Source organism: Barbus barbus (assembly GCF_936440315.1).
Source record: "Barbus barbus genome assembly, chromosome: 24".
NCBI classification, from domain to species: domain Eukaryota; kingdom Metazoa; phylum Chordata; class Actinopteri; order Cypriniformes; family Cyprinidae; genus Barbus; species Barbus barbus.
The window spans coordinates 24647947-24672707 of NC_136752.1; the positions used below are offsets into that span (position 1 = coordinate 24647947).

A 24761-nucleotide genomic window follows, 5' to 3' on the forward strand; every position below is an offset into this window, starting at 1 on the left:
CCACAGAAAAAAATTGCTATGCAAATATGCTTAATTTATCAGTTTTTTAAAAAATACAGCTTGTGTTTAAGGGATGTTTCAGAGTACATCCTACATACATTTTAGTATTTATTATATACTAATATAGCATTTATTAATTACTACTACTCATTATTAAATTCAATCAGGTTTTATTTTTTGTGATACCTTTGTCATTTTTATCTTTTATTTTTTTTGTCATTATAATTTATAAACATTTTTTAATTTTTTTATATTTAAGTTTTTCATCTAATATTTATATTTTAGTGTATTTCAATACGACTTAACCCTCAGTTTGTAAAAATAAACACTTAAATTTGCAATAGATGTTAACTGTTTCACGCTGTTTCCAAATATATTGAGAGGACTTAAACAAATGTGTGAACATGAGACTAGTGTGAGAAAATTGCTAATGAACCTTGTCCAGGCTAAACAACAACACGATATTCTCTTAGTTTGGATAGTAGTTGACAATTTTACTTGGCCTCCTAACATTTTCATAAAAAAAATAAAAATAAATATATATATATATATATATATATATATATATATATATATATATATATATATATATATATATATATATATATATATATATATATATATATATTAATCATGAGAGAATTTAATCATGTTTCATTTAAATATAAAAATTATTTTTAAAAAATATATACTATATGTGAGTGTGTATATATATATATATATATATATATATATATATATATATATATATATATATATATATACCACATTTTCTGAAAACTCTGTTACTTACCAGAATAGTTGGTAGGGATAGTTGGAGGGGTTGAAGAGTAAGATGGATTCTTGACCTCAAGCGATAATAAAAGTCATTTCAGAGACAGAACAAGGTTATGATTGAAATAATGTGCATGGTTGAATCATGCACAATATGACCGCGAGCGTGCATTAAGAAAGTCGATTAGGTCCATTTTGATTAAATTGATTATGGTCTCCTGTACCGGGTGTCTATTTTTAGTAAAGACCCAGTGTTTGTTCCAAATGGACTCTTCATTTTTGCTGATATCTGTGGTATTCTTTGCTTGAGCCTCAAAATGTCTTATTCAGCTCAAAGAGACACAAAAAACATATTATTATCAGTGGAAGTGTTTTATTCACAGCACTTGCTTTCATTGTCTTATTTCTCAAGTGCCTGCACTGCACAGTAATTCCTTCCCATTTATGAGTATAATTATTTCATAAATATATTCACACAGATTTTAACAAGAGCTCAGTGATTGTATAAATAATATATAAAGAGTACATTGATTATATAATAGGCAAACCAGTGTGTATTCTTATTAAAACCTTGACTGTGTCCTTCAATTTATGAAATGCATCTTATTAGGAGTGCATATCCACAGCTTTTTTTGCAGGAAAAATACAGATTTTTAACAGATTATAGTGTCAGTGGTGTGTCATGTGATTTGAGTGCACATCTATATTTTCAGTTTTAATTCATTTGATCATGTACTTGAATCCAAACCTGCTGTTCACAGAAAATGATCTCATTTTGTTCTAAACCCCATTGTTATGGAATTGTGTTGTTGTTTTTGAGCTGTAGGAGGCAGCAACCATTAGAGGGCGCAGTGACATTGCTTTTAAAGCCTCTGTTTTTTTTTGGTAACTAGAATATAGCAGCATTTTTGATCGACTGTCAAGTTTAGAATCTTTATAATGTTTGATTTATTTGTGAGTGGAAATCAGTTTTTCGCATTTACCTTACTCCTCCATTAAGCTCTAGCAAAGCGTGCTTCGTAGGCTAAAGTTGTTATAACTGATATTTTTAACAACAGGCTTTCAAAACGTCTTGATTCAAATGAGTGAAATATGTGCCCTGAGAAATAATAAAAGTCTTAGTGACAGTGAAGAAAAAAAAACAATAAGGGGAAAAGCCTACATCAGAAAACTATCCAATCGGAAACATTCTCTGCCTGTCAATCATGCAGCACAAGTTCGTCTGGTGTGTAGCTGAAGTGAGAAAAAGTCAGTCTAATGTCATGTAAGGAACCTTAAATTGTTTTGGAGGTAGAGAGAGTAGGAGTCTCTGAAACATACGTCCCTCTTATACCAATTATGGCCTTTTTTGGCCAATCTTATGGCCATTTTTGGGTCACATGAGCTTGACCAGAATCAGCATGAGCAGTAGAGCCACTACAATAAGCAGGAAGTTGAGCAGCAGGTTTAGTCCTCGGTTATTAATCAGATCCATAGTGATGGGATGGAGATTTCCTGGGTCGTTCAGCTGTGTTGAAGTGTATCCCGAGCGTGTTCGGCCCCAAGTGGAGGTTCTTCCTGTTTGCCAGTGGAAAAGGAGGATGAGCAGGTTACATCACGCTGGTCTCTCACATGCCGTAGAAAGAGCTAAACATGATTGACAGACTGACATGAGCTTTTCTGATAAGACAGAGTCATATAAACAGACAATAACTGAATTAGTACAGTGGGAGTATCAGTCAAAAACAGAAACGGCACACTTTTTATTGCACACAAGTGATCATGTAATGTTTTTATTGAGCAAGTGTTTTTCAGTTTGGCACAGTGTGTGACAGAAGACGTGGCTCAATCAAAATCCCCCAGGCCCGCAGGTGACATGCAGTGACAGGAATCAGGATAGACACTTGCATGCAGCATAAGTTCACAGTGAGCTCCAATCCTGTTTTAGTTGGACTCTGATTTAACTCATTTCTAATCAGTTAAATCGATTGTGCACTGTTGTCCAAAACTTTGGGGTCAGTAAGATTTAAAGCTTCTAACGGTCACCAAAGCTGCATTTATTTAATCAAAAATGCCATAAGGACAGTAATAATGAGAAATAGTTTTATAATTAAAAATCTTTTTTTTCTGTGTTGATATCATTTAAAATGTATTTTATTCCTGTGATGCAAACCTGAATTTTCAGCATCATTACTCCAGTCTTCAGTGTCACATGATCCTTCTAATATGCTGATTTGCTGCTCAAGAAACATTAATATTATCAATGTTCAACTTCAACAGTTGTGCTGCTTAATATTTTTGTGGAAACTGCAATACATTTTTCTCAGTTCTTGAATAATTGAAAGTTATAAGAACAGCTTTTTTCATCATAAATGTCATTATAAATGTCTTTACTTTCTTTTTTGATCAATTTATTGCATCTATGCTGAACAAAAGTTTTAATTTCTTAAACAAATTTACCAACCCCAGACTTTTGAACAGTAATGTAGCTAGTATTAAATTAAATCTATTTTTAATTATACTTAATAGTTATATTTACTTATTAACTTTGCCTCGTCCGCTGTCTTGGATTTACTTTCAAAATGGCACTGTTCATAATTTAATTAGTTTTTTCTGCTTAGGATGCATGTGATGCTGCCTTAGCATTTGCCTCAAATTAAATTCAATCATGTAATTCAATTGTGTGAGACATTATCAAAAATATTGGCATTTTAATCGTCTGATTGTCTAGTTATTGATGTTGGCAACATCTACTAAAAACCCATATTTAACCACTAAGTTTATATCAGTATTGCCTGTTACTCTGTATGTGCTATTTACAAACAAAATGTTTTGACACAAATCATGCAACTACTCAAAATAATAAATAGCCCCGCATATCCCACCCCTCAATACGATTGGCCCCTAAGTACAGTCCTTCGCCCTCATTGGCTAGAGAAACCTGTGGCCCCACCCGCTCACATTAGCAAGACAATGATGTAGATGAGCAGCAGGCAGATGAGGATGAGGCAGAAGTTGACGAAGAGCTCCTGCATGTTTTGCTTGGCCTGCTGGGGAACCTCCATGGTGGACGCCCGCCGAATGGCTGACCGCGTGATGTGCTGCACCTTCTCCATGCTGAGGCGGGGTGGGTGGGACGGATTAGTGCAGAGAGAGGGGAGAGGTGCGGAGGAGAGAGGAAGAAGAACGGCGGTAGCGTGAGGTGGAGCGGAGAGCCGTGTGAGGAGGAAGCAGTGCTGGTTGTCGTGGTGATGGAGGAGGTGATCCGGTTGGCTGAGGGAAAGGAGCAGGAGATGAAAGAGTGAATGTGCATGCAGATTCGCACGTGTCATGCAGGTTTGGTAGATGTATCAGACAATTTTGACACTATATAGTGTCCTTAAAGCGATAGTTTGTCCAAAAATCTATTTACTCACCTTCATGTCGTTTCAAACCTGTATGACTGACTTCCTCTGCAGAACACAAGAGAAGATATTTTGAAGAACATCGGGGTTCAAGTAACACGGACTTCCGAATATCTTATTTTGTGTTCTGTGGAATGGGTAGTAACTGATCACATGTAATCTGAATTTTGGAATCATGTTCAAAAGTAATCTAAAAGTAGTCTGATTACCTAAAATGTGTAATGTAATGAATTACGTTACTAACTACAATTTTTGTCATGCAATTTGGAATCAGTAACAGATTACAATTTGTAAGTAATTGTAAAAAAGCTCTGTCTATTTTCTTTTTTTTTGGTTGAACTATCACTTTAAGGTCATTTCACATGATTAGCATTATAGAAATGTATTCCGTAGAAACATAAAAGGCCACTTGGACTTTCACACGTTTTTACGATGTAGCAAGAAATTGTCAGGTTTATACAGTGCTAAAAAATAGGATTGTTTCAATGCACCACAAAAAGATTCACAAAATTTTAGTTGAAGAATGATGGTACTTTGCCTACAAAGAAATAGACTGAATTATGGTGCATTAATGTCAAGATCTCTTCATAAATTTTAAATTATAAGTTAAACTTGTAAGTTAATAAAAGGTAAATAAAAATGAGTTTTAATCATTGCTTGTTGTATGGGATTGTATGAGACAAAATTGTTGTATACACTATTATTCAAAACTTTGGGGTCAGTAGGATTTGCTTAATGAAAGTCTCTTATGCTTAACAAGTCTGAATTTGATTAATATTAAAAATACAGTGAAAGCAATAATATTGTGACGTTAGTACAATTTATTAAAAAAAATAATTCTGTTTTAATACATTTTAAAAAATAATTTGTTGAAAACAGATGTTCTGCTGAATATTTTTGTAGAAACTTTCATATTTATTTCACGATCCTTTGAATAGAGAGTTCAAATGAACTTTATATTTAGTCTTTTATATCATTATAAATGTCTTCATGGTCTCTTGATTTGATTTATTTCAATGTAATGCATTTTTGCTGAATAAAGCAATACATCTCTTTTAAAGAAATCTTACTGACCCCAAAAATTTGAACAATAGTGTACACTGTGAGGCTTTTTCCATTGATCATTAGCTGTGCTTTAAAAGGTCAGTGGTCAAATTTGAAGTAGTTAGAATGGCGCACACTGTCGCTGACTCTTTATAGCATTCAATTCATTTGCCAACTTTGATGCAAGTCAAATGAAATGGCTTTTAGTCTCAAACAGAGCATTTCTATGCCCTAAGTTGTTAAGTTTCAGATGTGTCACCTAACAGGCAGATGCTTCACAGGCTCCTAAAATTAAAACCCCAGGGGTCTCAGTTCCTCTGGATGCTTCTTTCAGAGTGGATTTTGCAGTCTTACACTTGCTTAGATGCACTTATACAAAGCCATACTTTGTGTGCAACGTCATTAAACTATTATTATTGAACGCTTGCAAGATGAGACTTCAGCAGCACATATTGTGTCTTTATGTAACCGTCTTTGCGGTGTAGGAGTGAGCTTATTTCTTTTCATTATCCCGTCTTGGCTCTGAGTAAATAAAGAGGTGGCTTCAGAAAGACGTTTTATATTGGTGATTTTACATGTGTACAAAACAGCCTACATCAGGATTTAGCACTTCGCCTCCAGAAAGATTAGATGAAGCCCTGTTTTCGCTGAAAGATAAAGTGGCCTTGATTATAAATCTTTGCGTATTAGCGGAGCTCTCGTCCTAGACGAGCTTATCTCGCTTTTTCAGACTGCTGCTCATTCCTGTCTCCTCAAATCTGTAGGGAATTCTGTCTCACGGATTCATCCGGCAGCATCGTGGACGTAGAAGCACCTGTGGCCTGTGTTCTCATTGGCTGCTGTGTTGCATTATCTGCTTCGCCCACAGTAAGGTTATTCTTGGGAATGACCTTTGGCGGTCGCAATATTCCATTGAAACAGTGGCCAGGACTTACCCAGAATCCCTCAGGAGCCAGCCTCTATTTTACCACGTACAACTTATCACCAAGAGAGTAATGAAGGCCTGGGATGTTGTTGTTGTTGGATATGTAGGCTGTGAATACTTTAGCCTTCAGGGAAACAGGATGTGTAGGATTGGTTGTTTTGGTAGTGACCTGTCTGATCGTGCTTGACAGAAACCGGTTCCTTTGCAACAGCTTATAAAGACATAAAACAGGCCTTTAATGGTGTGCATGGTATGTTCAACAATTTAAGCATTTCCACAATTTATGTTGTTTAATATGAAGGCTTCGGCAGTGGCATGTAAAAATGATGTACTTCTTGTTTTAGTCTGTTCCACTTTAAATTAGGTATGGGTCAACAACTGACTAAAATGTTATTCAGGTTTTCTTTTAATATTTTTAGCAGCTACTTCAGTTGACGTGCTTTCAGTGTGTGGCTTTTTAGCTGTTTACTTTGTGCTGTTTTGAACACCTTACACCATGAATGTTGGGTTTTTAAGTTGATTTACATTTGAAGTCAAATTAAAACTTGTCTTATAACACAACAGTCCATCTCGAATAAACAAATGCACCCAACTGGAGTCACATACAGCCAAAAGCAGCCTAATTAAACACCTCCAAAAGTGTGAATATCAGGACTGGAAGAATGGAAATAACTGATAAAATCCTAAATGGCCATGGAAAAAAAGAGATATTTTTCTTTTTATTCTCTCTTCTAAATATGGGTGGGCGATATGACCAAAATCTTATATCACGATATGAGTCATTTCATTTCACGGTAATGATATATATCACAATATAGTTATTTTTGCTTTTAATGAGGTCTTTATGATATCTAAATTTTAGATACCGTAGAAATTTCAGATTTCTTGTCACCAGTGTCAATATCAAAAAAAAGTAATACTAGCCTAAATATAACAAAAAAAAATGAAAAACAAAAACTCAAGCTCATTGAAGACAAATAAACAGTCAGCAATTAAATAAAAATTAGAAACGAATTACAAGCAACAGGGGAAAAAAACTACAGTAGAACAAATAATTAAGAAATGCTATATACATTGTGTAAAACTGCATATTCTTCACTGTGTAAATTAAATATATATTTCAGTCACACTTTAGAATAAGTAACACTTGTTACCTCAATAAATTCTTAATTTTCTGCTTATTAATAGTTAGTATGGTAGTTGTTAAGTTTAGGTATTGGGTAGGATTAGGGATGTAGAATAAGGCATTAATATGTGCTTAATTAGGCCAATATGGCAAATATGGCCAATATTCTAGTAATATGCACTGGAAAATTCATGGAAAAATCATGAATCATAGCAATTTATTGGTCAGAATGTTTGGGAACCCTGTATACAGAGCTTCTTTAAGACTGGTCAACTAGTTGTTCAAACAACCCACCAACAAGACACTATTTAAAATATGTGATTTTGGACATCCCTACTAGAGTTGGCCATTTGAGTTTGAAGTGATTTGAAGGAAAAACACATGAAAAGTCTTGGTTTGTTTGAAATGTTAATACTTGGAGGGTTTGCATTGTGTATTTTACTCAGTATAAGTCTTAAGAGTCTCATCTCAACTTGAAAAGCCATGCTTTCAATATTTTTTCAGAGGAATGATTGACGCTAAGCTACAGAAAACTACAACCTACACTTCCCCACCGCTTGCTTTCATAGTGATTCTTGCGTCCAGCTGACCGGTGTCACTGAACAAAGACGTTAAGTGTACGAGTGACTGACAGTGAAGCCTGGAGTGGAGCAGTCCATTCAGGCGCCTAACGCAGGCCGCACGTGACACAGAGGAGATAAACCCGCTGCTGGTGACGACAGGCTTTGGAGAGAGGTTTGTCAACACCACGGGGCACCAGCATTCCAGCACCCTAGTTAGCTAGTCAGGAGTCATGGCCGCATTCACCGTTGAGAATGATAAGATCATTAACAATCTTCTTAAGAGGGTTTTGAGCAGGTCATATGTTTAAGAGACCTTTCCTCGTATGGCTATTCTGAGCAGATTTCTATCAATTCTCTCAAGCCAGCCTTTGGCTGAAAAACGTCATCTCGTCTGCACTGAAATGCAGAGAGAGAGCCAAGAAAGTTGTGAAAAAAATAAAACAAGTGGAGCAAAAATAAGATGGAATCGCACCGAAGAAGGAAATCATCTGAAAGGCTGGCCCGGAGATTTCCAAGCATGTTTCTGTGCATATTTTTTACTCCGCTGTACAAATAAGTCGACGTGAGGCAGGGCGAGTGCACTCAGTTGGCCTCAATGCTGAACTTTCCATGATGGCATTGTGGAGCAATGCAGTGGGGGATTTTTGTGGCTTGGTGACTCCTCTGAGGTCATGACTCTTAACAGGTAGGACAGTGCCTGATGAACTGGCTTTAGCACAGGCATTTTTGGCCATGCACACTAGGGCTGTGCAGATAGTCACATATTGATATTTCATATTTCACTTTATTGCTTCGAAGCTTCAGATCTTTTAGATATAGTATTGATATCATTTCTTACAGTTCAGTTAGTGAAGAAGTGGAAACTCAGAAACTAGTGTTTTAGAGATGCAAAAGTGAAGCAAATCAGTTTAAAAGTCATGCAGCAGATTCATTCTCTCACTGAGACAATTTGACATTTACTGCAGTTTCATTCGCAGTACAGTTATGAAAAAACTTTCAACTTAAAAACTTTTATAGTTTATGTAATTAACTTGGTTGTGCAAGTCATTTTAACTGAAATTACATTAAACTGACTTTAAATAATCAAGTTGAATTTCATATAATATATTTTAAAAAGTTACATATCATAATTTCTTTCATGCATCTTTATTGCTTCGATATTTGCCTCAGTCTTACATGAAAGCCAACACAATTGGATGTGTGCAACCTGCTTTAACAGTCTTCTGTATGCAGTTAACCTTTCCTCCTCTGAAAAGGGCTGTCAGAGCTCCCAGCGGAGTGCAAATGTGGGGTGTTGTGTATAGGTCGGAGTCAGTCTAGGTCACGTCTCCCCGATTTGTGTCGGGAGAAGAATGAGTCTGGCTCGCTGTTTATCGTGAGCACGCAGAGCGGCGCTTACAAAGACCAGCGGACAGACCCAAACATCAAAACTCTGATTAATCTCTGTGCATTCGGACACGTCGTCCACTGCTGTGTAAAGTTATGAATATAAAACACAACTGTTGAATAACTTTCTGATTATTTATCACAAATATATATTAACAGCATGGTTGCTTGTGGAAATGCATATGCACGGAGCGTTCAATGGTAAATAGCCTCGTCAGCTAATTGATATTAAGAATTCTCATTCTCTCTTTTTTTCCCCACAGGTGCATTTTTAAAAGTCAAATTGTTTTTAACTTGACACGGCATCCTAAAAATGCTATGTTTATGAAGAGATGCTCATCAAACAGCACTAGACACAATAGTCAAATGTGGTAACTGTCAAGGATAAAATCTAGATAAACTGATCTTTGATGACTAGATAACTATTGGGGACCATTCTGAAACTGATATACAAGAAAATGTTACCTACCTAAATCTGTAGATGGAGATTATTGGGGTTCAATCCTGTTGCTCTGGTTTTAGAGGAAAGGAGGGTCTGTGGCAGCAAAGTGGAGTTCGAAAGTTTATGGCAGAAAAAGTGGAGGGGTGGAGTAGAGGAGGAGAGAGAAAAGAAAAGAGATGCGTAGGAGGGGTCTGAGCTCTCGCGTTCTTGCTCATTTTTTATTTGGAAACAGATTTACATGGTTTTACCCTTACATAAGAGCAGCATACTAAAATGAGGTTGTCATGGACAGTATTTATACGATTATTTATTAATTTATTTATCAAATCTTAAATTAAAATAAATGTATCCAGGTTTAAAATAATATATTCAGTTTATATACAGTATACAAATATTTAATGTATATATTTATTAGTTGATAGATTATTGATATTATTGCTGTATTTATTTTTATTATATTTATTTTGTTTGTCAGAATTACACTGAGGTTAAATGAAGGTCTAAACTAAAAAAAAAAAACATTTTAACTTATTTAATGTATATATTGATTCACTTTATTTACTATAACCCTACTTACATTTGAATGGACATGAATTAAGTTTGCATGTATAAAAATGTATAAAATTAACTTCCCTTGAGAAACATTAAAAATCATCTTTTAATCTTTTTTAAAATTTAAATCGTTTTTTACCTTTTTTTCCATGTGCATCTCTTACAGGTATATTGTGGGCCTTGCCTAAATAAATTGTGCTTTATATGAAGGTAGTAACACATTTTGCTAAGCTTTTCCCTTCTGCATGTGCCAAGTAGGTTCACGAGAATCTAAACAACCAAAACAGAAATATTTGCAAGCAATACTTGTGCTTAATAAATAGTTTTTCTTGCATTTGCATGCGTTTCCCCATTACTGAACCGTTCAGCCCTGGTTGAATTTACTCTGTAACTGTATCCGGCAGCTCTCAGTCTCATTGGTGGATTAATGCAAATATTCTCTTGATGTTGCGGCCAGAACAACATGTGCTAAATGACCGGTTCCATTGAGAAGATGATACCTATATCCTAATAGACTATAATCATCTTCAACCTGTGGTTTAAGAGCATCCTCACGGGGCTCTGGGAACTTTCTTGCATATTTGAGCTTTTTTTCCTCATCGTTTCAGTTCCATTTTGAGATGAAAACATCCCGAGTTCTCTTCCTTATAAGGAGCTCTGTTCACTGCTCTAAAGCTCTAAAAGCTTGGAGAGGGCATTATGATGGCATCTGATTTCAACGAAGTCTCCAGCCAAGTCTGGATGACCGGCACTTGACCAAAACCAGTGTCTAAAAAGATTTGAAAATGCACAGTAGATGCCAAAGTTTGAGGGTTGTGTCGTTTAAAGAAATGATGTCCATGATTCAGCTTCATAAAGACATTTTGAAAAGGTTTTGCTGGTGAACACCACAGTTGTGTGTCTAATCAAGCATAAACCAATTATTTTAAGCAACTCCTTCATCTCATAGTTCCTCAGATCTTTCTGAATGTGCATTAGTAAGCGTGGTAGTTCTTCTCACTACCATAATCCCAATGCAACAGGACATCGTATGTGCCGTTCGGCTCGGTTGACGTGCTGTTCTTTTTGGAAGAGCTCATTAAAATGGAGGAGGTCAGTCCTCTCTGGTGACCTTGTCCACCGTACCACGTTTACAGAGTGTTTATGGCGTGTAAATGCCTGGTTGCCATGCACATGCATACACATTGTCCGTTCGCCTGTGCCATGCCCTCTGGCCAGTGCTGGAAAGTTTGCTCGTTAGGTGCAATACATCCATGTCTCACCTCATCGTTCAGCTTTGCACACTCGCTCCCCGGATCCAACAGCTGTCACCAGAACACACACACAGAGGTGCCTTTGGGTTGTGACAGAGTGTGTGTGTATACAGTGACCCTCAAAAGGTATTCGGACACTCGAGTGACACTTAACATGTCTGAATGTCATTTCATTAAGTGGCATCTGTAAACAAACGCTGCTTGAGATTTTCTCAGAATTAACTTTCTAAATTGCTATTTAATAGAATGTACTTTTAACCAACTGGAGCTACGGTGATTTTAAGTGGATGTATGAAGTCATTCCTCCTCAAATTCACACAGGTGTTGAAGTGTCCAAATAGGTTGTGTTTGGTTTTCTTTTTGAACAGTATGGGTTTAAAATCTAAAAAATCTTATTATGTCTTTCAAATAAATATCACTTGGCTTGATATTTTGAATTAAACGTGACATTTTGAAGTAGAAAAGCTAAAATAGTATTTTATTGTAAAATGTACTCCATTAATATTTGTTATATTTAAAACTTCAAAATATTTGAAACTTTAATCCAACCTTCTTTTTATAAATATTTTGCTTAAAAAGTGTGCTTGTGCAGTTTCTCTTTCAAATAAATATTGTTACTATGCTATAACAGTTTTGTTGCCCAATTTAATGCAATGAAATTAATAACATGAGTATCAATTTGTTTAATATTTTGTTTCTTAATCTAATGTAAAGACATTTTTAAGCATAGCTGAAGTGTCTAAATAACGTTTGGGACACAGTATGTTCAATTTGATGTATTTGCGCTGTATTAATGTAGCGAGTATTCTGGATCTAGAATAGCTTTGAGCAAACCCCATATCACCTACCTGTGCTTAATACTGAAAGGTGATTCTTATATAACACACTGCTGAACTCCCCGCTGCATTACAAATGGCCACAGCACTGCCTTTATTGGCAATTCTGAGTACCGCCACCTCGAAAGGAGCCAGCGTGTCTCCCTTGTGTTGTCCCAGAATGCCAAGAGGTTGATGGACGGCTGTCTGGAGGGCCTTGGAGAAAGCCCAGTGGCAGGGTGTGATAGAGTTCAGGGAATTGGCACCAGATTAGCTGTGCAATGTGACAGAGTGAAACTGTTCAAGTGCTGTAGCCGAAAGGCATCAGACCTTTCCTGTGCTCTTTGCTGCATTTGAGAGAGTGGATCTGACTTTTATACTGTTCACCAAGGGCATCCATCCTCTGTGGAAGAATCCCTCTTTCTAATGGCTACCAGACTAAGCTACATTTTTAGAAATTTTAGTTTTTACATCTGAAATCAATGAAATCACCTCTTGAACTCCATTTTTTCATGTCTGTGACCTTAGAGGATTTTATATGCTGCTCCTAAACACCGTCAAGTAACTTTACATTGACAGATTTGCATTTAATTGTTTTATTTAATATTTAACATTATATTTATTAGGAATACAAATATATCTATCCACCTATCAGATTCAACCAGTATTAGATATTGAATATCTTACTTCTACCTGTTTTTATATTCAGATTATCTTTTATTGTTAGATTAACCATTTGTAGTGTTTTGATGCCTTGCATTTTGATTTGTGTTTGTTTTATTTAATATTTTATTATTATATATTTTGTCTTTATATACAGTATATATATATATATATATATATATATATATATGTATGTATGTATGTGTGTGTGTATATATATATATATATATATATATATATATATATATATATATATATATATATATATATATATATACATATACATATACATATACATATACATATACATATACATATACATATACATATACATATATATATATATATATATATATATATATATATATATATATATATATATATATATATATATATATATATATATATATATATATATATACATATATATACAGTGGTGTGAAAAAGTATTGGCCCCCTTCCTGATTTTTTTTTTTTTTTTTTTTTCATGTTTGTCACACTTTAATGTTTCAGATCATCAAGCAAATTTAAATATTAATCAAAGATAACACAAGTAAACACAACATGCAGTTTTTAAATGAAGGTTTTTTTTATTTACGGTAGGAAATTTACAAAATATCTTCATGGAACATGATCTTTACTTAATGTCCTAATGATTTTTGGCATAAAAGAAAAATCAATAATTTTGACCAATACAATATATTTTTGGCTATTGCTACAAATATACCCCAGCGACTTAAGACTGGTTTTGTGGTCCAGGGTCACATATGACTTTGTTTTTTTACTCTTTCACTTTAATCCCATAATGCTATGCCTTTATTCTCAAATTAGTATCTTTTTATTCTTATATTGCTACAACTACACGCTCAATATGGCTACTATTACTATTCTAGTAATTTTGATTTCACATACTTGGCAGTAGTGACATACTGCCAAGTATGGTGACCCATACTCGGAATTCGTGCTCTGCATGTAACCCATCCAACGTGCACACACACAGCAGTGAACACACACACACCGTGAACATACACCCGGAGCATAATTCTCAAAATATTATGACTTTAATCTCGTAATCTTACATTTTTTTATTTTGTGTGGCAATAAAACGCTGTCGTAGATCTTGCCTGGGTGCTTAACTGCAGAATGTTATTCCTTGCGCTACCTGGTGGATATTGTGTGAAGCACATCGTTTTGAAAAAATCTAAAAAAGCACCTGCAGGGTGCCCCCCGTGATCACGCGTGATGAATTGCGTGCTGCTGAGTGAAAGAACGTACATTCTGTCAGCGCCAATAGCCTCGTAGTTAGAGTGCCGACACACAGTGCATCTGCATTCACGGCGACCCGAGTTTGATTCCCATCTCGAGGTCCTTTGCCGGTCCCACTCACCCAACGCTTTCCTGTCTGCTCTCTACTGTCTTGTCAAATAAAGGCATAAAAAGGCCCAAAAATATCATTTAAAAAATGTGCATTCTTAATGGCCACATCTGCATAACAGCCTGCATTTATGACAGATTTGTGGATTTGTTGCCTAGGGTCAACATAGTATCTTATGTAAGTGTAAATGTCCCGGTCTTAATAGGAATGGCATGGTACTTCTGGCATGTGACGACAACACCCTCAGAGGAGACAAGCTGGTGGGGAATGACAGCTATGTCCTGGCTACACACTCCCCAATCTTCAACGTAAAGCCTGCTGGCCAGATGCATGGACACGTCACAGGCCTGCAGACTTCTCATTTGATTGAATTGTTAGCCTACTTCCACCTGTCACAGTTGCTTTAAGGAAGCTAATTAGATCATTAATGTCTAAGAAGTTCTTGTAACCCTCAGTTATTGCCCTGTTAGACTCGTCAGATTGCGTACATTTGTTAAAGGATTAGTTCATTCAAAAAATTAACATTTTGTCATTTCATCAGCAAAATAAGATATTTTAATTATGTGCTGGTCTGTCTTTTACGAGTATTTTGAGTATCTCTCTACTTTGTATATTTTTTATTGTCCACACAATATGAACAATATGTCTTTTGTTTTATCGTTTGAAACCCAACAAGTGTGTGCTAATGCTGTTTTTAAAATAAATGTCTTTTTAAATATGCAGGTAAAAGGAGTAGGACTGGGACTTTAGAGTTTAAAAAGTATGCAAATAAATAATAAAAGTGGTCTATATAACTTGTGCACAGTATTACACCAAATTATAGATGAACTTTTTTGACTGGAAAATTTTGTAATTCATCCTACATCTCCTCTTCTGAACATTTATAAAAGTAGGTAATTTGTAACTAAATCGTTCTTTTGAGATGAATCTTTTAAATGACTCGATTGTTTTGAAAAAATCTAAAAAAGCACCTGCAGGGTGCCCCCCGTGATCACACGTGATGAATTGCGTGCTGCTGAGTGAAAGAACGTACATTCTGTCAGCGCCAATAGCCTCGTAGTTAGAGTGCCGACACACAGTGCATCTGCATTCACGGCGACCCGAGTTTGATTCCCATCTCGAGGTCCTTTGCCGGTCCCACTCACCCAACGCTTCTTTTAAATGACTCGATTTACAAGATCACTCACTTAAATCAGTGGTTCTTTATCTTTTTGATTCCAAGGTAGTATTCAATTAATTATGTTGTATTAAAAATAAATGTAAAATATGACTTTTAATCATTTTGTATTTTTAGTCTTTTAATAAAATATTACATTTCTTAAAATTTATTAAGAAGTCTCTTTCATTTATTTTATTTTATTTATTTATTTATTGTAGCATTTTAATTAAGATTATGTTAATAAAACTTTAGGAGTTTTAACATCTACATTTGGCAGACGATTCTATCCGAAGCAGCTTGCATTGCGTTCAAGGTACACATTTCTTAGGTGCACAGTTCTTTGCTGGAATTGAAACCTATTCACATAAATGTAGTTGTATAGACTACTTTTACAACTTTTAATGGTTCTTTTGCACCCGGAAAGACAGAAAGTCATTTTGCTTTTCTTTTTTGTGTGAACTAATCCTTTAATAGTGAATCGAGCGAGCTGCCTACTCAACTTCTCCCCATCCATTCTCTGTCATCTGCTTCCCAGCCTGTTTGTTGTCGCTGCTGCCAACCACCCAACTGGTGATGGACTCCTTCTGCACAGCTCCTTGTGTGCAAGTGGTTGGTGCTCGTGGCACATACTGTGGATATTTGAGCCAGCTCGTTGTGTTTACCACACACTGACTGTTAAAAATATCCCCAGCTATGTGAAGAGTTGAGGGAGGCCTGGCAATGAAAGTGGCACCTGCTTCTTATCACCGCACAGTTTGCTGCTGGGACTAAAACCTCTCCAGAGGCAAATAAAGGCATGTTTGCAGGCTCGAGTGCGCCACTGATATGTGCCGCATTTATAGAGATGGCATTTGTGAGCCTGGCGGCTGGTCAAGTCTGGGAAACAATACACACTATTTTAAAGAGTTGATGTAAATGAGACTAATACATCTGATAACTGGTTGTGTAATTGGCATCTGCGGTTGCTCCTGCACAACCACATCAGTTGAATGCATAGTCTAGTGGACGGCAACCATTGGTCTCCATGGATAAAATGTACCATACCACATCCAGTATCCAGTTCAAAAAGTACAGGACTCCTAAGATTTATTTTTATTCTGAACAGTTGCTCAGATAACAAAGAATCAATAACAATGAACATGGAAGCACCATATGATTAAAGAAAATAATTTAATTTATATTAATTGTAAAAGATTTTACAATATTTTACTAACCTAATTTGAAAGTATGGGTTTTTAAAATTAATTATTTACATTTAATAATTATTAATTGAACATTATAAATTTACTCAAATAAAATGATTAATTTGAAATAATTAATTTGAAATGATTAATTTCATTATGAGAAACACGCAAATCCTGAATTTAGATCTATTAACATTATATCAATACAGTAGCGATTATAATATTTTTGGAAAAATATTTAAATTTGTAAATTATTTTTTTATTTATTATTAAATATATTCAATTATTTTATATTAAATGCATTTAACAATTATTATATATTGTTGTTAATTTCATTATGAGAAACCTGCAAATCCTGAAAATTAACCTGTTTATAGTATATCAATAACGTTTTAAAAAAATATATTTTAATTAATTTTTAAATTTATTTGTAAAATGATTTTATATTAAATATGTACAATTATTATTAATATTATTGTTTATTTTATTTCTGCAAATCCTGAATATAAATCTGATTATAGTACATCAATAAAGCAGCGACTAAAATATTTTAAAATTATACCTGTTAAATATATTGAAAATATTTAAATTTTTTATATTTTAAATATGTTTTATAGTTTTTTTTCTAATAAATATTTAGAAAGATCTGAAAATTGAGCAGTTTCACATGAAAGTAGTGACACATTTAACCCCAATCTCCCATACAATATGGATAATAACAATATTTCAAGACAGACTTCCCTTGTGCTGTAGTGAGTTATAGAGTCATGCGTTCATGCCAGGCGTATATTTAGTGTAAACCGTGGGATGTGACATCATCAGCGAGCTCTTCAGGGGGTCCTTTCAGCCCTCTGATAGCACATCAATGCTCCCATTTAGTGCCCTAATGATCTCTGTGTTAAAGAGGCATGACCCGTCACCCTTCACTCAAACATGCGCTGCTGGTGGTTGTGTACATACTGGCTGTGGGGAAACTATATGTCACTGTACATGTGTATATATATAATTTCAGATTATGACTGAAATTTATAACTTTCAGTGAGTCATGCATCTCCTTGGAAAAACCATGCAAGTAAAGTTATTAAAAAAAATGCATAATTAGATTGACTCGCTGTCGTCCTCGAGGCGAGAAGAGACCTTTACAAACCCCCTGGAGTTCGTCACTGTAATGCTGTGTGGCTTCGATGGCAGTTTGTTGCTGATGGTGATTATGATGACAGAGTATGCTAATTACAGTGTGCTTACCATAAGTACACGCTAGCCTGACCTCACGTGTTCACCAGATGAGCAGTTCTAATGCTATAATTATTGTTTCGTGCAGATGCTGGGTGGAACGTCTCTCCCTGTCAATACTCTGGTAAAGATTAAGGAGGGACTCCTGAGGCAGAGGGAACTGGAGATTGACCGGTGAGTAAACAAAGACACTTTTAGAGAGCTCATGAAGTCGTACACAAAGAATAAGAGCGTTTTTAGGTTGTGGGGTCAAATATATATTAAAATCAACTGGCAAACTGGGCTAGAATGGTCTAGAAACAATCGATTCAAGAATTATATATATTATAATCTATGTAATATAATATGCAAATATATAAATATTTGTTAATATATGCACGTAATATACAATTTACATAATTCTAAAAAATATAATTATTTAGTTATTTATTGTGATTATATATTTTATATTGTTATAAATTTATTTTAAATTAATAGATATATTTTATTTACCAGATTAAGTTATACACGAACCAGACCTTTTAAAGGATGTTGGGTCAAATATTTATTGAAATCAAATTATTATATATATATATATATATATATATATATATATATATATATATATATATATATATATATATATATATATATATAAATTGTAAATTAACAGGTATTAGATATTATATTCATTATAATGTTATATTATATTATATTAAAAAATATATAATATTATTTCTCTAAATGTATTATAATTATATATTTTATTATAAATTAATGTAAATTCTAAGTTAACTGATATTAATATATAATAATTAACATGTTAATATATTAGATATTAGACGATAATAATGGACATTTATATATATATATATATATATATATATTAATATCTATATTTTATACATTTAATATCCAATCAAATAACATGCTTTCAGTAAGTCACTTGATAAACAAAGACATTTTTAGAGTGCTCAGTTATGTAGACATATTCTACCTATTAAAATAATCACTCACCCTAGCCACAAAAAAGCCATGCCACTGCTTCTACGCATCATTTCCTGTCATCTCTCAACTGTCTGTGTCCAAACAAGGCCTATCCTGACCTCCCATGTAAACAAAGTAATGGAATCATCCATTTTTGTCTGTAGGTTTGTCATTAGCTCCTGTTTCTGGGGAGGGGCAGATGCTTCATTAATAGCGTTTCATTCATTTAACATGACGTCGGCTGTGTTAGCGACTCTGACCCTGTAGTGATTGCTGTGACCTTGAGCGCTTGTAATTATAGTATCATGCCATCACCCGAAGTGTGGCTTTGCTTTTAGGTGAGCTCTGACAGACGGGGCAGTGCCACAGACGCCACAGAGCAGACGGCCACTGTTTCCCTGCCAAGAATTACACATGAGGAAACACTTTTAGCTGGCCATCAGTCTGGTGTTGCTTAGGCTTCTACGTCACATGACAGTTTAGTTGTTTGCTTATCTATTGCTCATTTACATTGTAGTTTACTTCTCTTTTCTCCTCCTCTTCTTCCAAAACCCTGCCTTACAAATACAGTATAATGCTGAAATCAGGAGAGAGGGGCAAAATTGTACCACAGACTAACTGAAGATTGTTTAGGAAAGTGAATATGGCAGTAAACCTGAATAATCTTCAGAAATGATCACACTCTTTGCTTCCTGTTTCACATACATGGACTGCTCTGTGAACATGCAACAAGATTGACAGGTAGAAAGCATATCAGAGTCTTCTGATACCAGGGGGGGGTTTTAGCCCAAAAAATATAAACACAGCTACATATATTTTTCATGTGTAAAAACCCATCTATACTGTGTGAGGAATATAGTTGATATCATAAATTGTGATTCAAATTAATTAGCTTTATATGTTGACATTGTACTAATGCCAAAATAATTTATTTGTTGTTTAATAAATTGTAAAAAATTTTAGTTTATTATATATAATAAAACATAAATTTTTTAAATTATTGTTTTAAACAAAACAAATCTGAAATAATGTCACATTCATAATTGTTGTTGTTGTTATTATTAGTTGTAATAGTAGTTCTAGTAGTATTATATGTATTAATTAATTAGTTTTCCTTTTTGCACTTTTTCTCTGAAATAATATCACAATCTTGGTATATGTTTATTATTATTTTTTTTATATATAATTTTTTTTTTTTTGTAGTAATTTTTTTTACACTTTTTCTCAGAAATAACGTCAGATTCTTGGAATATGTTAATTCATATTATTATTATTTTACCTTTTTTAATTTGTGTTTTATTATATTTTGTGTGTTAGAAATTTTTGGCCACATTTTTGTTTATGTTTACAGAGTCTACGGTCATCACAGAGAAAGATATCTTTCAGAACATCTAATTCAGTTATTTCCGTTAGGAAAAAGAGACATTTTCTAAACAGATCGCTTGCAGCACCTTTAACTGATCAAAACATTAGGCACCACAAGATAGCTTTGCGATCAGTTCTCTGATCTTGCTGGTTTTTAGTATGCTGAACTTGATCTAGTAATGTTTAACCACACACCCTCTCTCATTTTGCTCGAAGGCAGAAAATGTCCAAACCAATTGCAACAAGCACACTTTAAAATGTCCTTACAAGTCTAAAAACATTTCTTCCGAAAGTAGTTGTGCCTGCCACATCACAGCGACTGCCTCCAGCGAGCATGCCCTTCTCGCTCAAAAGGAATTTTTCAGCATGCTTGTTTTTAAAACTTTTAAAAACACGAAACCCCAAAGAAGTGCTCTAAAGCAGAGCTGTGCAACAGACTGTGAACGCCAGTAAAATCAAAGTGAATATTGAGTGTCTTACTGATTTGCAATTTCTAGGCAAAAGCAGCAAATCCTTCAGCTCCATGCGAGGATCAGGGAAAACAAGTTAAGGGCGCAACAAGTCCTCCAAAACCAGAGGGGGCGCTATGACGACTCATACCTGCTCAAAGCTAAGGTATTATAATGAATCAAATAACATAATACTTTTATAATGAGATTAAAAATGGTCACTTACCTACCGCTGATGCCTCTCTCCACTATTTTAGGACTCTCCGTATGACAGTCCAGTATCCAGCCAGAGTCCGAAGTCCCATCTGCCGGAGCGCATGAGTCCACTGTACTGTGAGAACGGAGAGCTGGGCCGTAAACTAGCTGCGGCAGAGCTGGAGGTCATCCACCTCAGCCAATTTCTCAAACAGAACACACAGAAATACACTGAAGATATCAAGAAACTGGAGGAGAAGGTGAGGGCTTCTAATTATCTAACTTCTAAACGTCAGTGGTACTAAAATATTTGGGTCCCATTCGCTTATAATTGCATGGATTATTTTGGATTTGTATGCACAGAACAATTTCTTATAAGTACGCCTCATTCAGCACACGTGCACACACACACATGAATTTGTTCTTAACCTCGTTCTAATGTTAATGAATTTTGAGTTTTGTAAATAAACAACCGCATGCCTGAAGTTAGTCATTTGCATAAAACACGCCCAAACCATCAAAACCAAATTACAGACCTCTTATTAGCCAGTACATTATACTATGTGAGAAATATAGTATGATATTATAAAGACAGCAATAAAAAAAATATATATTAAAAATGTGCTTTTTATTTTGCCATTTGTACTAAAACCAAAAGAAGTGTTTGTTTGGTTGATTTTCTTTTAACATTTACAGTTATTTCTTAGTTAAAAACTAGAAATAAAACAATTACAATCAATCTCGTGATTTCAGATTAATTATGGACAGTACTTATTTAAATTTTTTAGAAATGTTCTCAGAAATAATTTGACATTTATTTTTGTATTATTTATTTTTTACACATTTTTCTCAGAATAGCATGTTAGTGCTGTCAAACGATTAATCGTATCCAAAATCAAGTTTTTGTTTACATATGTGTGCGGACTGCGTATATTTATTATGCATATATAAATACACACCTGTGCATGTATATATTTAAGAAAAATGTTACGTTTATATATAATATAAATTATATGAGTATAAATATATACACTGTACATGTAAATACATGTAAATATTTTCAAAATTTATACCGTATGTGTGTGTATTTATATATACATAATAAATATACACAGTAAACACATATATTATGTAAATAAAAACTTTTATTTTGGATGAGATTAATCGCATGATATGTGTGTGTGAAATATATATATTTCATTGTATTATACCTTTTAATTTTATATTGGGATTAACTATATTTAAGATTATCTGTATCTAAAATTGTTTTAGCATGATTATAAGGCAATCCAATGTATGTGATTTTTTTCGTACTTGTGGTTTCAGTTGGTGTTTTTTATATATATTTAAAATACATTTTAGTTGGTAATTGTGATTTCTTTGTGAAAACTTTCATGCAGATTTCTCACACAAATTTGTGTGTAGGTAATGTGCTTAGTAAATGAGTAAATTGTTCCACATACACTGTTGAAGCTGAACAAGATACTTTACTGTGTTTGGGTTCAGATGAAAACACGTGACCGCTACATCAGCAGTCTGAAGAAGAAATCCCAGCGTGAACAGGAGCAGAATCAAGAGAAGCAGCAGCGCATCGAGACGCTGGAGAAGTACCTGGCAGACCTGCCCTCGCTGGACGAGGTCCAGACGCAGGCTCAGCAGGTCCGGGCCATCCTCCAGCTTTATTCTGAAATGCAAAACCTCATCTAACAGTCTTTTACATTTAACAGTTTCATTTCTCCTAATTATCACCATCCTGTTCAACCTAAAATCTGATTGTCAGCCCCAAAAATCAAAATTGATGTTGGTTCAGTTAATCAAGTCATAATTAGCGTCTCCTCTCAATGCTAAACCAACACAGCAGTGTCAGTCCCCACGGCGTTCTGCTAATAGATCAGCACAAACAGCTGCTGATGTGACAGACGCTCTTCATTATGGTTGGGAATAATCTTACTTGTGATTAAATCATTGTTTTGTGCAGTTTACTAGTGAAGATTAATATTCTCTTGACAGTCAATAGCAAATGTTTGGTGTCACACTTTTCTTACCTGCTTAGTACTTTGGCGTAGTTTGTGGCGTCTGTCACTTTGAGCTACACCCAGATGATGTCTGCTGATTTTTTTCTGTGCTGAGATTGGATTAAATGCAATGCAGTTTACTGCAGAAAATCATTTTACTCGTTAATATTTTAGTCTCCCTTTTCAGTACAAATCAGAATATCCTTAAAAAGGGCTATATTTGTGTACTAATTGCTTTAAAAAAAAATGAATTTGTTATAGATTTATTTATTTATTTCACAAATGGACGTATGTGAATTATGTAGTGACCAAAAATAGCTGAACAAATTGACACTAACATTATTTATTTTATTTATTAAAAAAAAAAAAAAATTTACTTTATTGTTATTTCATGAACAAAATTTTGTATGGTTTATGCTAAAAACAAAAATTGAATTCACACACAAATAAAATAACATATTTCTAAATACTAAACTACTAATATTTTAACTCAGGACTACCCACCAAATTAAAAACATTTGTAAACACTTTGTATTAGTATTATTTTTAACTTAAGTTATTAAAACTTCAAAAAAGACATAAATGGAATGAGAATTATTTAGTGACCAAAAATGGTTAAATCAAAACAAAAAATTATTATTTAATTATTTAAAAATATTAATTATTATTTGATTTGAAAAATATTGAGGTGATCTAATCCATGAAATAACACAAATGGAAGTAACAAAAAAATGAAATTGATCAATTGGAGTGACCAAAAATTGTTGAATAAATCAAAACATTTGATTTGATTTTAAATATTACAGTCCGAACTACAGTACAAGTTCTTCCTCACTGCAGTGTAAAATGCTGAAATAACACTTCAGACACATTCTCATTTTATTTTGTTTTATATTTTATTTTATTTTTCCTCGCTCATTGTCAGATAGTTTTGGCTCGCTTTAAGCATAAATCTAACTAAATTTATAAGGTTTATGCCAATACATAAAAAAAACTACTTGTCAATTGGATAAGTAAAATAAACTAATATAATAGTAAATATTCTAGCCTACAAGACTGATTTACACAAAAGTCTTATTCAGGGCGATTTAGTGTGGGTTTTATGGCCTTATTTCAGCTACATTTTTTTCCCCGAAACTTACTAATCACGCATAATATATTTTTTTCCAAGAAATGCAAACATGTACATCCATCTTGGTCACATATTATTGTAGCATAGTTTGTGCTGAATACAAAAAAAATACATGTTGGTCAATAGTATGTTATAAGTAGCTGAAATAAGCACAAATATCAGGGCATGTCAAAACGTCTCAAGGGCCCCAAAATCACCTCAGACCCCAGAGGGTTAAGAAAAAAATACTCATTTACCAATATTTTAATAATTCACTTGTTTCTGAAAACAAGTCATATTATATTTTCTTCTCAATTAAATATATCTTGATTTTGTGTTGTCTACATGTTTAAATATTAATTTGAGCAATTTTGATCATAGGCAAAATAAAATTTCACATTTGAGTAAACATTCTAAAATGGTGTTTGTAAACATGTTTAAAGTGTTCATGAAGTGTAGTAGTGTTACTCATCTCTGTCCGTATTGTTGCGTCTCAGTTGCAGGAAGTGCAGGGGAAGAAGCAGGCGTTGGAGGACACCGTAGCCCAGCTGGAGAAAACCCTGGAGGAGAACCGAGCCCTGCTGCAGGAGAAAGACGCCCTCATCGAGACCCAATCCAAACGGGAGAAAGAGCTGGTGGCTGCTGTTCAAAGGTACTGCACTCACACACTCACTCACTCCATTGAGACGACCTTGCAGCCAGAGGCATTGCTTTTGATTTGCTTCCCTTCTGAAAGCCACTTTTTATATATATATAAAGTGCTCTGTGCTTGTTAAGTGAGCT

The 24761-nt window shown here is 34.3% G+C and overlaps 2 protein-coding genes across 11 annotated transcripts in view; one reads left to right on the top strand and one right to left on the bottom strand.

Moving 5' to 3' along the window:
- LOC306844315 (centrosomal protein of 85 kDa-like) overlaps positions 1–24761 on the top strand; it is a 57682-nt gene that overhangs the window by 23537 nt on the left and 9384 nt on the right. The window contains 5 exon segments of the mRNA XM_079376332.1: positions 17966–18051; positions 20706–20823; positions 20915–21112; positions 22359–22511; positions 24476–24630. Coding sequence (XP_079232458.1) covers positions 17966–18051; positions 20706–20823; positions 20915–21112; positions 22359–22511; positions 24476–24630 — 710 coding nt within the window.
- Positions 1133–11526, bottom strand: LOC306844317 (phospholamban-like). 10 transcript variants are annotated; one of them, XM_079376339.1, is made up of 5 exons: positions 9671–9741; positions 6137–6337; positions 4170–4205; positions 3715–4026; positions 1133–2331 (listed from the first exon to the last, which is right to left on the bottom strand). In XM_079376339.1, the coding sequence occupies exons 4-5, from the start codon at positions 3867–3869 to the stop codon at positions 2235–2237; spliced, it is 252 nt and encodes an 83-aa protein (XP_079232465.1). In that variant the 5' UTR covers positions 3870–4026; positions 4170–4205; positions 6137–6337; positions 9671–9741; the 3' UTR covers positions 1133–2234. The 10 variants fall into 10 exon arrangements, with proteins under 10 accessions (XP_079232465.1, XP_079232470.1, XP_079232466.1 ...); XM_079376344.1 differs by having other exon boundaries at positions 1133–2400; XM_079376340.1 differs by lacking the exons at positions 6137–6337; positions 9671–9741 and adding an exon at positions 11458–11526.

Excerpts from the sequence above, each read along its gene's own strand:
- LOC306844317 (XM_079376340.1), bottom strand. The coding sequence starts at position 3,869 with ATGGAGAAGGTGCAGCACATCACGCGGTCAGCCATTCGGCGGGCGTCC. Across the intron at positions 2,332-3,714 it reads TACATCATTGTCTTGCTAAT|GAAGAACCTCCACTTGGGGC; the intron begins GTGAGCGGGTGG and ends ACTGGCAAACAG.